The 14,274-nt window shown below is 56.0% G+C and overlaps 1 protein-coding gene across 6 annotated transcripts in view; it reads right to left on the bottom strand.

The window, feature by feature from the left end:
* Positions 1-46: 46 nt before the first annotated feature.
* Positions 47-14,274, bottom strand: part of PPARD (peroxisome proliferator activated receptor delta) — a 77,016-nt gene continuing 62,788 nt past the window's right edge. For 5 of the 6 annotated variants that reach the window (XM_004267688.4, XM_033424185.2, XM_033424186.2 and 2 more), the window contains 5 exons: positions 5,190-5,344; positions 4,250-4,388; positions 3,402-3,604; positions 2,772-3,222; positions 47-2,125 (listed from right to left, as the gene is read on the bottom strand). In XM_004267688.4, the coding sequence (XP_004267736.1) occupies positions 1,878-2,125; positions 2,772-3,222; positions 3,402-3,604; positions 4,250-4,388; positions 5,190-5,344 (1,196 nt within the window). In that variant the 3' untranslated portion in view covers positions 47-1,877. Of the gene's footprint in view, positions 2,126-2,763; positions 3,223-3,401; positions 3,605-4,249; positions 4,389-5,189; positions 5,345-14,274 lie in introns of those variants that run through there. The other variant, XM_049715992.1, reaches the window with a different exon arrangement.

The following is a 14,274-nucleotide window of genomic DNA, read 5'->3' as shown; positions in this document are numbered from 1 at the left end:
GAGGGAGGGGTCTCATCAGCCCCCAGGAAAAACACTGTAAGCTGAGTTAGCTTAAATCAACTCTTAAATATTTAATTCCCATTTATTTAAAGTTCCATCAGTCTGTATACACTATTTATATTAAAAACACAGGAAGCTGGGGCTCCTAGCAAAAATATACATTTCAATTTTAGAGATTGTTCAGACACTGAGAAGAGCTGTATCCTCAGTACCAGAACTGGGGAGGGGGATGAGGATGGGGTGCATGGCGGGGGAGGGGAGGGGAGGGGAGAATCTTGCCAGTAGAGAGTGATCCTCAGGCATGGAAAGGCCCCTCCAAAAGGAAGACCAGACAGGACCCAGGAAGCCTGGGCTCTAACCCCACATGTCCTGCCACCTTTCTCAGAGACACCAGCCAGCCCCTCACTCCTCCAGACCTGTTTCCTCCCTGGAGAAGCAGCCTGGGTAGGCTCTCTGTCCTCTGCTCTGACGGCAGCGCTCCAAGCTGTGCTTCTGCCCCTCCTCTGGGGTGAGTGCTTATCAATGGGGATGAGGGGGAGGGGCGGGGCCACGAGTGGGACTGGGCCTAGCAAGGTCCTTGGTCACCAGAGGCAGTACAGGGAGAGTTCCAGGTGACCAGCTGGGCCAAATACAAGGAAAAGGGGAGGGCAGCAGAGTTGTTGGGACAGAGGGTGTCACAAACGAGAAGGATCAGTTTATCCCCAGTACCTCCCCTGTAAGCAGGTGCTGGGCTGGGTCCACAGGACCCCGTGCCCACCAAGGGATCTGGCCTAGCCTCGGGAACAGGGGCACAGCTCTGCCCGTCCACCTGCAGGCCCCTCTGGGCACTCGCCTGCCTCAGGGAGGGGAGGGTGAGAGGTGTGGAACCTGCAGGTAAAGTGATTTCAGTGCTTGTGGTGTGTGGGCTGGAGGGAGTGTGTGTGGGGAGTGAGTTTCAGCTGGGCTGGAGCCACTGCCAGTGTCTCCGGGAGGCCAGAGAAAGGAGGGGCGCTTGTGAGGCCAGGCCCTGGCGCTGCCTGGGGGAGCGCGGTGCCGACACCTGTAGGCAGGAGTCGGTGGCTGCTGCAGAGAGGCAGACAGAGTGGGGTGCTGATGGGGGACCCGCCCCAGGCCTGGGCTCAGAAGCAAGTCTCCGGCTCGCCATCTCCCCTACCTCCCTCCGCCTCTCTTTAAGCTCGCTCCTCGTCAGTGGGGGTGTAGGGACCCCCACCTCTATCCAGGCTGGGCGCGTGTCCCCCAGCGGCCAGCGCGGGGGCCATCAGTGACACTGGCCTGCGAGACCGGTGAAAAGAAGGGAAGGGCGGCGGCTCAGCAGGGCTGAGGTGTGTGCTGCCTGCTGGGAGCCAAGCTAAAGCCCCGGCCGGGCCGCCTGCTGGGGGAGGCATCCTCCGCCAGGGACCCGGTGACCAGGGGCCGCTCTGCACTCAGCCCTGGCCCTGCTTACCTTCCCTGGGAAGCCAGGCCCAGAGAGCTTAGTGTTTCTTTGGATGGCTCGAGCCCTTTGCTGTGAAGATTGAAGACGGGAGAAGGGGACTGTTGGTGCAGAGGGCAGGCCCGGCCCCTCCTGCTGCGGGGTGCGGGGGGGGGGGGTGGGGGGGGTGGTGGTGGTGGTGGTGGGGAAGCAGAGGTGCTGTTCTGTGCTGCTGGTGAAATAACACAAACTGCCTCACAGGAAGAGGAAGAGGGACAGACACGGAGATGGGGAAAGAGAAAGGGAGGGTGAGAGAGGAAGGAAGAAAAAGAACAAAGAAATGAGAGAAGACAGAGGAGCTGAGAAGGGAGGGAGCCGGGGAAAGGAGAGGGAGGTGGGCCGACTGTGTGTGATTCCCCCTCGGCCACCAGGCCCAGTGCTCAGCGGCTGGTCGACAGAGAAGCCCTCAGTACATGTCCTTGTAGATCTCCTGGAGCAGGGGGTGCAGCGAGGTCTCGGTCTCTGTCTTCTTGATCCGCTGCATCATCTGGGCGTGCTCGGTGACCAGCTGCCGCAGGTCAGCCATCTTCTGCAGCAGTTTGGGGAAGAGGTACTGGGCGTCAGGGTGGTTGGCCTGCAGGTGGAACTCGAGGGCGCGCAGGATGGTGTCCTGGATGGCCTCTACCTGTGACACGTTCATGAGGCCTGGCCGATCTGTGGGGACAGAGGGCAGGGGTGTGGGAGGCAGCAGGCACACAGGGGGTCTCAGGAGGGCAGGGCAGCTCCCCTAACTCCACCGGTGTGGGCAACTTGGCCCTGGGAAAAGTGGGCCTCCCTGCCTGGACTCAAACCTCTTCTCTACCACAGACTAGCAATGAGGCTACGGGCAGGTCACTCAGCCTCTCTGGACCTCAGTTTCCTCATCTGCAAAATGGGGATAACAGAAGTGCCTCTGGCATAGAGTCATTATGAGGATTAAAGAGTTATAATCTAGGAAAAGGAACTGGAACAGTGCCTGGCATGAAGCAAGCTCTATGCCACTGTCAGCGTGAGTCTTACTATATTTATTGTGCTGGAATTTGAAAAATGCAGGTAAAACACAGAAAATTTCTCCACTATCAGAAATAACCCCCATCAACATGTTGGTACATTTCCTTTCAGTCTTTTTTCTATCTCATCTCCATCTATACTAGATGGAGCTGGTCCTGCACACACAGTTAGTGCCTTACATGTTCCACTGCCATCATCACATGGACCCTTCCTCCTGCTGTCAGAGCTTAGGCTCGGCCCCTGCAGTGAGGGCCCAGCCCCCAGGAGGGCTGGCTGTGCGGGGCTGACCCACTGCCCCTCCCTCACTTACCTCCGCACAGAATGATAGCCGCGATGAAGAGAGCCAGGTCACTGTCATCAAGTTCCAGGGCATTGAACTTGACAGCAAACTCGAACTTGGGCTCGATGATGTCACTGAAGGGCTTTCGGAGGCTGCGCAGGAACTCACGGGTGACAAAACCAGTGCCGTTGGCCACCAGAAGCCCGTCCTTATTGACGATGGAGGCCAGCATGGCAAAGATGGCCTCGTGCACACCATACTTGAGAAGGGTCACCTGGTCGTTGAGGAAGAGGTCGCTGAAGCTGGGGATGCTCTTGGCGAACTCGGTGAGCTCACGCACGGTCTCCACCGTGGTGCACTGGCAGCGGTAGAAGACGTGCACGCTGATCTCCTTGTAGGGGGGCAGACCGTTCACCAGCTGCTTCCACACCAGGCCCTTCTCTGCCTGCCACAATGTCTCGATGTCGTGGATCACAAAGGGCTGAAAACCAGGCCCCGTTAGAGGCCAGGCCTCGGGGGACCCCCGCCCATGTGTGCCCCGTACCCCTTGCCTGTACCACGAAGTGAGGGGAGGGAGGAGGCCTGGTTCTCCCAGGAGTCAGGCAGGTGGCAGCAGGGCCCAGAGCCCGGGGTGCTGACAGGCTGAGCAGTGACACTCACCGCCGTGTGGCTGGCCTTGCCGGTGAGGATGCCACGGGCCTTCTTTTTGGTCATGTTGAAGTTTTTCAGGTAGGCACTGTAGATGTGCTTGGAGAAGGCCCTCAGGTCAGCCACCTGGGGGTTGTGTTGACTCCCCTCGTTTGCCGTCAGCCCTGCCACCAGTTTCCTCTTCTCAGCCTCTGGCATCCGGCCAAAGCGGATGGCTGCATGGGGAAGGGGGACAGTCATGGAGGAGCCTGGGCAGGGGCCAGCACCTCTAAGGTACACAAGCCAAAGACGGAGACACACTTTTTGAGCACAAGGCCCTAAGAAGCTCTAGAGCCAGCAAGTTGGAATGTTGGGGAACCCCTCCAGAGTATAAGCTCCGGAGGGGCAGGGCTTCTGTCTGTCTTGTTCACAGAGCCCAGCAGGCTCTGTCTCCCGGGAGTGCCGGCCTCCAGCAAACTCCAGCCTCGCTCCTGGCAGCTGACACACGTGGTCACTCACTGGCTCCTGCCTGCCCTCAACAACCAAGAAAACCTGAGGGGATCCTGGGCCTTGGCAGTGGCTTTTCACACCCTGTCAGGTCATCCAAGACAGGCTCAAGGTTCTGGGAGTGGTGTTTCCAACACTACTGGAGTTAGGGTCAATTCCCAGGTCCCTTCTGGGCCAGAGAGGGTAAGGCTCAGGTGCAGACAGGTGGCAACTGCCCCCGGCCTGGGAAGCATGGCGGGTCCTGGGCAGTCTGGGAAGGCAGGCCTCAGCAAGGGCAAAGCTGACCCGCGTACTGACTGTGTGCTGGGTGCTGCTCTGAGGGCACCCCCTTTCTGTTCCTGGGCTCTCGGAAACCTGGTTTCAGGTTGGCTCACCGTTGTGCGACATGCCCAGTGCCAGGCATTTCTGGAAGCGGCAGTACTGGCACTTGTTGCGGTTCTTCTTCTGGATCTTGCAGATCCGCTCACACTTCTCGTATTCCAGCTTCATGCGGATTGTTCGACGGAAGAAGCCCTGAGGGACAGGGGACAGGTGAGGAAGAGAAGAGCCACGAGGAAGGGAGAAAGGGTAAAACCCTGCCTGCTGGGCTGTGCCAGGGGGCTTGATTATGCATCGAGATGTAACAATTCCTGAATTTTGGAAGTAATGGGGGGGAAATATTATTGGAGGAGAGAGGGAGAAAGAAAGTAAACAACTCTAAAACTTTTGAAAATAACTGAAATAATATAGCATATTTATTTTAAGTGCTTCTTTGTTAGTTGGTGACACAAAACTGTAGTGTGGCTAACTTGATTTATTCGTAAATGCAACCTGGTTCTGCATCTTTTCTAGGTAGTCGTTTAATAAAATAATATGTGAAATTTTGATGGGTGTGCAGTTAGTAGGAAGAATCCAAAAGCAAAACCAGAAAAAGAAATATAACGTTTCCTTTTTTATCAAAGAGCCCCCTCGGGCTTTGAGGCGCAGGAAACCCTGACCTTGGGAAGATGGCTCAAGCCCAAGACCCTCATCCTGTCCTACCTGTCTTCTCGTGTCAGGTCCCCAGGGGGCGCCAGCAGCCCAGAGAGCCCAGGTGAGTGACTGGGTCGGCACCAACGGTACCCAGCGGGGCAGGCCCAGCGAGGGAACCCCTCTTCTACAACAGGACCCAGAGCTAAGCCTGGAACAGGCCCAAGGGCCTGGCTGCCTCCCAGGCAGGAATTCCACAGTGGGTATGGTCAGGACCTTGCCCGGCACCAGGGAAAGCCTTCCTGGCAGGTCAACTCACCATGTGATCACAGCCCTGATGGGCAGCCACCCCTCCACTGCCTGTACCTTGCACCCCTCGCACGCGTGAACACCGTAGTGGAAGCCTGATGCCTTGTCCCCGCACACCCGGCACTCCATGTTGAGGCTGCCACACGAGGTCCCATCGCAGCCCATCTGCAGCTGGTCCAGCAGCGAGGGTGGAGAGCAGCTCCGGGAGAGGTCTGCAGACACACAACACAGGGAGAGGTCAGCAGACATACAACACAGGGGCAGCTTTGTGTTCTGCCAGGACTGGGGGCCTGTGGAGGTGACCAGAGCCCGCAGGGCAGCCCAGGTGGCAGGGCGGGAATCACAGTCTTGGCTCAGCCACTTAAGGGCTATGTGACCTCTGGGAGTCAACTTTCTGAGGATCAGCGTCTACATCTAGAATGTGGGGTCAATGACAGCTTCTCTGGGTGGAGGACGAAAGTGTCCAAAGCATTTCCCCCAGACCCGACACCCAGCAAGTGTTCCAGAAAGGCAGCTTACTATCTGGACTGAGTCAGACCTGCCTGGGCTGAGCTCACTGCTGGCGGGGAGAGGGCATGCGGGGGATGGTTGTGTTTTGGGAGGAGGGGAGCAACAGGGAAGAAGCAGAGAGATTCTCTTTAGACTGTCCTTAGGAAGTGGCTCCCTGGCTTAAGAGACTCCACTGTGTGGGCCCACAGGGGATTGTGTGAAATGTGTTTTGTGGAGGCTACAGAGCGCAGGCCTCTGCAGAGCTCAGCCCCCGCCCCAGAAATCTGATTCTTGCATGGACTCCTGAGATGCTGCAAAGGATCTTTCAAGAAGCTCAAAGGCATTCCCACGAAACTTCTTGCTAGAGCAGAAAAAGCAGAAATCTCAGTCACTATGACCGGGCGGTGGACTGAACTTCCTCGAGTGTTTTCCTGTTAAATGTTCAGACATCTGAACCCCGTGTTGAGTGTCGGCGAGGAAAGCCGTTGGCCACAGGCGACTTCAGGGTATTTGTGCCGTCAGGTGACTTAGTGAGAATGGCTGCGGGGTCTCTCCTGAATCTCTCCCCTGGACGCTCAGAAATGAGCCCTTCCCTGGGAAAGGGGGCCTGACTGGGCCCGTCTCTGCCCCCAGCCCAGTGCCCCTGTGTGATCCCACGGGCCTCCTGCCCTGCCTCTGCCAGGCTGGCCTGCCAACCTGCTGTTCTCTGCTTTCTTCCTGACGACTGAGCAACCTCCTCAGGGGCAGGGGCCAAATCCCCAGACCAGAGGAGCAGTGGCCTAGAGCAGACAGCTCCGCAGGGAGACCCAAGCCACGGCGGTCAGCCCACACTTAAGGTTTTCCAGGCCTGCCTTCCACCCTCTCTACAGTATGGTCACTGCACAAGAGCCTGACTCCCCACGATGGAGCTACCCCGAGACCAAAGCGTACTCCACTTCCCGACACCTTCCTCCCAGCTCTCCCGGTGTCCCCTGGGATTCTAGGAGTGACAGCAGGAAAGCCTCCAGCCACACCCCACCCCGCCAGCAGGAAGGAGCGAGAGCACCAGACCCCCAGGCTGGGGAGGGTAGGGGTGACACAGTCCCTGCTTCCTGAAACAGCCTGGCCTGTCACAGAGCCTTAGATCTCAAATTCAGTCACTCCAAGGGGTGTAACCGCGCCCGCCTCAGCCCACGGACTGGGAGAGCGGGTGCCCTCTGCTCCTGCGCATGCGCTGCGGGGAGCCGGCAGCCTGTGGGGTGGGGTGGGGGTGGGGCCGAGCCCTTCTGGTCTTCTCCGGAGCCTTTGTGTTCACTCAGCACTGGACGCCCCGCACCAGGACATAAGGGCCTCGGGGCAGGGACTCTGTCCACCAGGGCGCTGCTGCTGGACGTGGGGCAGGCGCTCAGCGACTCTGGACTAAGTGGTCCTCAAGCTGCCTGGGCGTCCTGGCCTCAGCGCCGGGGGGCTGGAGGGGCCGCGCTGGACCCGCAGCTCCTGCCCGCGTTATCGCGGGGGCAATGGAATTCACATTACCGTCTGCTGGGAGAAAACGAGATAACATGCAAAATCGCTCTGTAGAGACCTACGCAGACGCCGGGCAGGGAGGGTTTCCGGTACTTCCTCCCCCGATCTGTGTGGTCTGTGTGCATGTTTGCTTTCTGGCACTTCTTGTAAGCGGTGTTGTTTATGTGGTTTGCACGTCTGCCTCCTCTGCTAGACTTTGCACGTCTCTACTCACATTCCCTTTGGATCTCAAAAGCCACCTCCTCCACTGAGTCTGGTCCACAGTGACCTATCATCCCAGTCTGTTCCCACCTCTTGGTGGTGCCTTCCTCGTCCCCCTTGTGGCCCTGGAGGCCTGGCAGGTGTCTGGTCACTTGGTTGCTGTTGGTACGGCACATGGCAATGCCACCCTACCTTTTCATTCCACAGACATTTGATGAGCACCTGCTGTGTGCAGAGCGGGAGTCAGACCCTGCCCTCAACCAGCTGAGGTAAGAACACTAGGACACAAGGTAGCGAGTGGCAAGGCCAGTGGCGGGGCAGGCAGAGTGGTGCAGGACTGGACGTGAGGTGGTCAGGGAAGGTGACTGCTCCTCTCTCTGTGCTCAAAGGTCAGGGCTTCGATGACCCCCAAGTTGGCTTCCAGGTGCTCAGAAGCAGCCCGCCTAGGGGGTGAGAATGGCCTCAGGAGCCACACAGCCTGAGATCAGGTTGGGGGTCCGACGCTCACAACCCAGCTCTGGGCCTGTCTCCTTCTCTGCAAATGGAGGTGACAGGAGCATGTGTCTCAGAGTCACCGTGAGGAGCAGAGGAGTTAACAGAGAAAGTTCCTGGACCTTGGAAGTGCTGTGGAAATATCAGCTTAAGTTAGGATCAGGCGTATTAGTATCAGAAAGCTGCAGCTCCCAACATGTGCCCACACAGGCAGGGGCCGTTCCTCTTCCTTCCTCTGGCTGCTTGTTCTTCTTCCCCATGGCTTCACAGAAACCCAAGGTGGGGGAGGAGGGTCCTCTGCTTATGAGGCCCGGAGAGCCCCGAACAAGACCTAGCCTCCTCTCACTTCTGGCCTGCCACCGCCCCTGCTCACCCTGGAAGAAGCCAAAGTGCCCAAGCCCCATGGACCACAGAGGCAGCCAGAGCTCTGGACTGTAGGGAGAGGCCCAGGGTGAGTGTCCCAGGGGGGCCCCACTCAGGAAGAGTGGCAAACTGGACTGGGGGGGAAAGAGACCCAGGGCAGCGTGGGGGCCCTGGGCGTGTCCTGCCCCCCAGGTGGTGGATGGGCACAGGTAGTCCGGGAAGCCTGGGGTGGAAGGGTGATGGGACAAGGGCCCCCCACCCCACCCCTGCCTATTTGAGGGGAATAAGAGAACTCGAATAACTGACACATGAGGTAGAAAGAGGCAGGGGAGATGAGGGACTGGGGCACGTGGAGTGTATGTATCCTACAGGGGTAGGTTTTGTTGTGGGGTACATGTGTATTGGGGTATCCCATCACTTCGTGGTGAGTTTTCCAAAGATAAAGGTTCTCTTTCTTCCTTGTTGACCACCTGGCCTAAGACTTTATCCTCCAATCACCATCATATCCTACCCAAAAGTAATGATGGCAGAATGCTCCCCATTCAAGGGACCAGCTTATGAAGGTCCCCCCACCCCATGACCTCTTAGCAGGAGACTGGGCTTCCAAGAGGCCCTCCCTCCCACTGGGAGCCCCTGCCTCAGGGATCCTCTGCCTCAGGGACCCCCAGGCATGCTGGATGGAAGACACCCTGGGCTCGCCCTCTGAGGGCTGTCTGCCTGCAAAGCCACTCTCCTGGGCCAGCCCAGGGCAGTCCTCTCACCTGGCCTCCTCCTCTGCTCTCAGGAGATGCCCTTGCTCACCTGATGGCCATCATCTGGGCCCTGAGTCCCACCTCTGAACTTCTGCCCCAGCCACACCCTGCCTGCCTGGCCTCCCAAACCCCTCCTGAGGGCCTGCCTCTACCAGTCCTGGGAGGGAAGGGGAAAGAACCAGCGTTTATCAGGCCCCTACTAAGTGCCGAACGTGTTAGTGTCTTTATGCTCATTAGTATCATTTCAAATCATCTTGGAAGACAGTAACTGCCACCATTTAAAGGTGAGGAAACTGAGGCTCGGGAAGTTGCGGAATCTGTCCGAGAGTACCTGTCCAATACATGGTGGGACTGGGATTTGACCCTAAATCTGAGTCCCTGCAAGGGCTGTGTGTTTGAAGCAATAACACCTCTTTTTTAGTGCACACCTACTGTGTTCCAGGCCCTCTACTGGACACTTTACACCATTAGCCTCACGTGACCCACAAAACAACCCTTCAGGCAGGTCTTAACGCCTGTTTCATAGGTGAGGAAACAGGCTCAGAAGGCTAAGTGACACACTGACAGTGGCTCTGATGGCTAATTTTATGTCAGCTTGGCCAGGCCAAGTACCCATGGAATCCAGCTTTTGGTCAAACACTAGTCTACCTGTTACTGTGAAGGGATTTTTTAGGTGTGATTGACATTTAAATCATGAGTCTCCACAATGTGAGCAGGCCCCAGCCAGTCAGTTGAAGGCCTGAAGAAAATAGGACCAAGGCCTCCCCAAGGAAGAAGGAATTCTGCCTCCAGGCTGCCTCAGACTTGAGCTACATTATCAACAACCCCAGGTCTCCAGCCTGCTGGCCTGCCTGCAGAATTTCGAGTTGCCAACCCTCACAATTACATGAGCCAATTCCTTAAAATAAACCTCTCTCTCTGCGCGCGCGCGCACACACACACACACACACACACACACACACACACAAAAACACACACACACGCACCTCCTCTTGTTTCTGTTTCTCTAGAGAACCCTGACTAACACAGTGGCAGCATGAGAACTATCACCCAGAACCATCCAACCCCTGGGGCTGAGCTCTTACCCACTGCACTCTGTGACTTTCCGTATATGTGTGTACGTGTGTTCATTACTACTAATCAACAGTTTGTGATTATGATAAACGATGAGACGCGTCACTGCCAAGGATAACACTATGCCATTATTCAAATGTTTGGACTCAGCATAAGCACTACCCCTGTCACGCAGAGAGTGAAGTATCAGTTGCACCATCTCTGATTACAGGTTCAGCAAACACACGCTATTGACCTTATTCACGTCATTAGTGTAGTCGAGAGCTCTCCTGTATATCTAGTCTCCATCACTGGAGATAGGCTGTTGTCATAGCTGTGAGGGTGGCCCAGAGGGAACAGCCCTGTCTATTTACTTTGCTGGCAGAGCCCCAAAGGCAAACAGCTTCTGAAGTCAGGGCCAATTCTGTAGGACTCTGGGGCTGGGTTACCAAGCAGCCTCCTTACTTCTGTTGGCCTGGACTGTGGGCTCCTCAGGGCAGGCACTCAGTCTTGCCCTTCACTGGATGGCCGACCCCTGCTGGACACCCACCAAGCACTTGCTGACTGAGAGGAGGCACCAAGGCCAAGAGGAAGGACACTTCATCTTCCTCAGCCCTGCGCTGAGACCCCTGACTTCTTTCTTGGGTGTGACTGGGACCTTCATCACTGAAGCAAGAGAGGAAGAGGGTGGGAGTGGGAGGTGAACGCTGGCTCAGCTGCCCCTGCCCAGCCGGGGGACCCGGGCACGCGAGCTTCCTCTTTGCTGAGCGCTAATGATGAGGCCTGTCCTGCCCGCCTCCTGGGTGGGGGGAGGGGCTTGGCAGGTGCTGAGCTTGGTACAGAGATGCACAGGGTCAGCGCAGAACCTCTGGAGGGTCAGAAGGAAAGCAAACTCTGCAGCCTTCCTGCTGTTCCAGGGCTTGAGACTGTGCCTCATCCTCATGGGTCCCTGAGGGGGCTCCAGAGGCCAAAGTCATAGACTCACAGGGTGGGGCAGGGAGCCAGCACGTGCTGACTAGCGCCTGTGGCATGTCATATGCCACCACTGACTCCTCACCCAGCCGGCCCTTGAGATGGGCAGGATGCAGCTTTTTTTTTGGGCCACACCACGCAGCTTGCGGGATCTTCCCCGACCAGGGATTGAACCTGGGCCACCCCAGTGAAAGCCTGGAATCCTAAAGACTAGACCACCAGGGAAGTCCCAGGATGCAGCCTTAAAAGGCAAAGAGCCTGAGATTGGAGAGGTAAGGGCACTGGCAAGGACCACAGCCCACAGGGGCAGACATGGGATTCTAGCTCTGGGTTGTGTGATCCCCAACACAAGAAGCTCTATCTCCAGGGCCCCTCACCTGTTGGCTTTTTTTTTTTTTTTTAAGAAAACAACAACAACTAATTTTACCCTTTTAAAGAAAGTAACGCATTTGCTTTTTAAGTTATGAGAATACTGCAGGCTTGGTGAGAAAAACACATAAGGGCACACAGGTAGCATCTGACAGATCCCCTCCACCCACAATCCTACTCCTCAGAGTAGCCTCACTAGCTATTTGAGTGTCCTCATCCAGTGCCTTCTAAGATATATAAGGATTTTTTTTTTTTAAGAAGATGTTGGGGGTAGGAGTTTATTAATTAATTAATTTATTTTGGCTGTGTTGGGTTTTCGTTTCTGCGCAAGGGCTTTCTCTAGTTGCGGTGAGCGGGGGCCACTCTTCATCGCAGTGCGCGGGCCTCTCACTATCGCGGCCTCTCTTGTTGCGGAGCACAGGCTCCAGATGCGCAGGCTCAATAGTTGTGGCTCACAGGCCCGGCTGCTCCGTGGCATGTGGGACCCTCCCAGACCAGGGCTCAAACCCGTGTCCCCTGCATTAGCAGGCAGACTCTCAACCACTGTGCCACCAGGGAAGCCCTATAAGGATTTTTAAACAATGGGATCCCCAAGTTGTCAGGAACTTACTTCCCTGTCAGCATACACAGACCTAATGACTGCAGAGCATCCCACCGTATGGCTCTACCACAGTTTATATAACCAATTCCCCACACATGGACACTTTCTAATTTTCTGCTATTATGAGCAGTGCTCCTATAGATAAGTGTGGAAATCTCTGTGCACGCTGAGCGAGTATTTACACTGGATACAGTCCTAAAAGAGGAACTGTAGGGTCAAAGGAATGCACGCTAAGTAGTAATGGCCTGCACTGCCCAGCTGCCCCTTCCACCCTCAGGGACTACTGGAGGGCCACGTCCTTACCCTCTGGCCAACCCAGGCCTCGCTGCCAATCTGACAGGCTAAACAACATCTCATCTGAAGATTCCTTCTCTGACTATTGAGTAGACTGAAAAATGTTTCATGTTTTCTGGCCATTTGTATTTGTCCTACCGTGAATTACCTGCTTCTGTTTTTCTGGTGGGGGGCTTGTCTTGTAGAATTTTATATACTATGGCTTTCACCTAATGATTAGGTTAAACAGCCCCCTCCATTTCAATTACTGAACAAGTAAGTCTTTCTACCGCCAATTCATCCATTTATTGATAAACGGAATCTATTAAACACAACATCATACACAGCACTGTGAGACTGGCTGGGTAAATTCTGCCCCAGACGTCTCCCCACGTGCTCTAAACCCCACCAGTACAGCTCCCCGAGACGCCATCACCATGCCCGCCTCGCCCGCTTCGCACAAGCTAGCACGCTCTGGTCTGCATGCAAACAGCCTATCATTTGGGGATATGGTCCCCACAGCGTGTGTAGGAAACCCCAGGACAGGACACCACACTGCAGGTACTTCTACGTGCCTGGGCCAGCCATGGGGGCAGTGTGGGCTAGGGTAGGCAGTGAGGCCACCAACCCCAGGGCCCTCTCTTCCTCTTCCACTCTCCCTTGGTGTCCTCAGTGACAACTCTTGCTCATTCTTAGCTCCCAGCGTCTCCTCTCTGCCTCCTAAGCCTCCCCGCTTGTCTCAAGTTCAGGACAGTGTGTGCAGGTCCTATGTGCAGGTCAGCCATTCATTCCTCTCTCCTGAGAAAGGTTGGGTCTGCAAAGCCATCAGCCAACCAACAGGGAGTAGGTTACCCTGGGGGATAGGGGATACCTTATCGCAAGCCCTGAAATCACACTGGGCCTACTTTGGTTGTTCCAGGGTGTCTGGTGGGATCAGAGGCACTGGATGATGGCTCTCCCCTCACCCTACCCCACCGTGTGCCCCGAAGAGGAAGAACCTCTGCAAAATCCTGGGACTTTGCTTTGTAGGTTCACAGCAGCAAGCAAGGCCCAAGGATTCAGGCCTCTCTTAGGTGCAGGCTCAAGCAGGAGCCTGTCCCACCCCAAGAGCCCCCACCCTGACTTAACTCCTGACACCACCTGCCTCCTTCTCCCCATGCAGACACAGGGAGCCAGAGCGCATCTTTGTGGGGCAGGCCTGCTCGTCTGCTCTGAATCACCACTTGTGGTCAGGATCCCCTTCAGCTGAAGCCAGCAGCAAAATCAGGATGCCCCTCCCAGCAGCACATCCTCTAATGACGCTGAGTACCCTCTGAGGGAAGGGAGAAAGGACCAGCTGAATGTGCTGGTACTCGGGTGGAGGGAGCAGGGAAGGGGCGGCAGCAGCAGCAGGGAGAGCCAGGGGCTGAGGGGGGGGTGCAGCGTCTGGGTGCCCTTGAAGGTGGACATAGCATGATGATGATGACAATGAAGATGAGGACACCACAGTACAAAGTACCAGAGGAAAACGTCTACACTGCTGCTGGCAGTAGATAAAGGGGAACCAACAAGTTAGACAGGAGAAGCTAAAATCTGTCTGGCTACACGAAAGTATTACTAATTCCCGTCATTGTCACTAAGTGCTTAGCATCTGCCTAATTACAATGCACCTTGATAATGTGTAATTAGTACCAGATTGAGTTGTGTGTTCTGACTGATCCTAACAATCACAGGTACAGATGATCTTTCTGGCATGTTGCTGATGCACATTTGTCCCAGATCCCTTGTGGTAGGAGAGGTGGAGTAATAATGATGACAACGTGCATCACACAGGCTAACTCATTCCATTCTCACAAAAGCCTGTGTGCACGTCCACTATAATCCCTGTCTGTTTTACAGGAAGAAGGGGTGCAACTTGCCCAAGATCCTGCAGTTGATGAGCAACAGAGCAGGGGTGTGACCCTGGGCTGTCTGGCTCCAGTCCTTAACCACCCTGCTGCCCTGCACCCCATGATGATGCTGTTAGCAGAGGGCCAGGCTCCCTGTCCCCCAAACCCCATCTGTGCCCCCTTTGCCCCATGTCCCCTGCCTG

Source organism: Orcinus orca, chromosome 10 (assembly GCF_937001465.1).
Source record: "Orcinus orca chromosome 10, mOrcOrc1.1, whole genome shotgun sequence".
NCBI lineage: Eukaryota > Metazoa > Chordata > Mammalia > Artiodactyla > Delphinidae > Orcinus > Orcinus orca.
The sequence above is the reverse complement of the archived record's forward strand: the minus strand, read 5'-3'. Positions and strand labels throughout refer to the sequence as shown.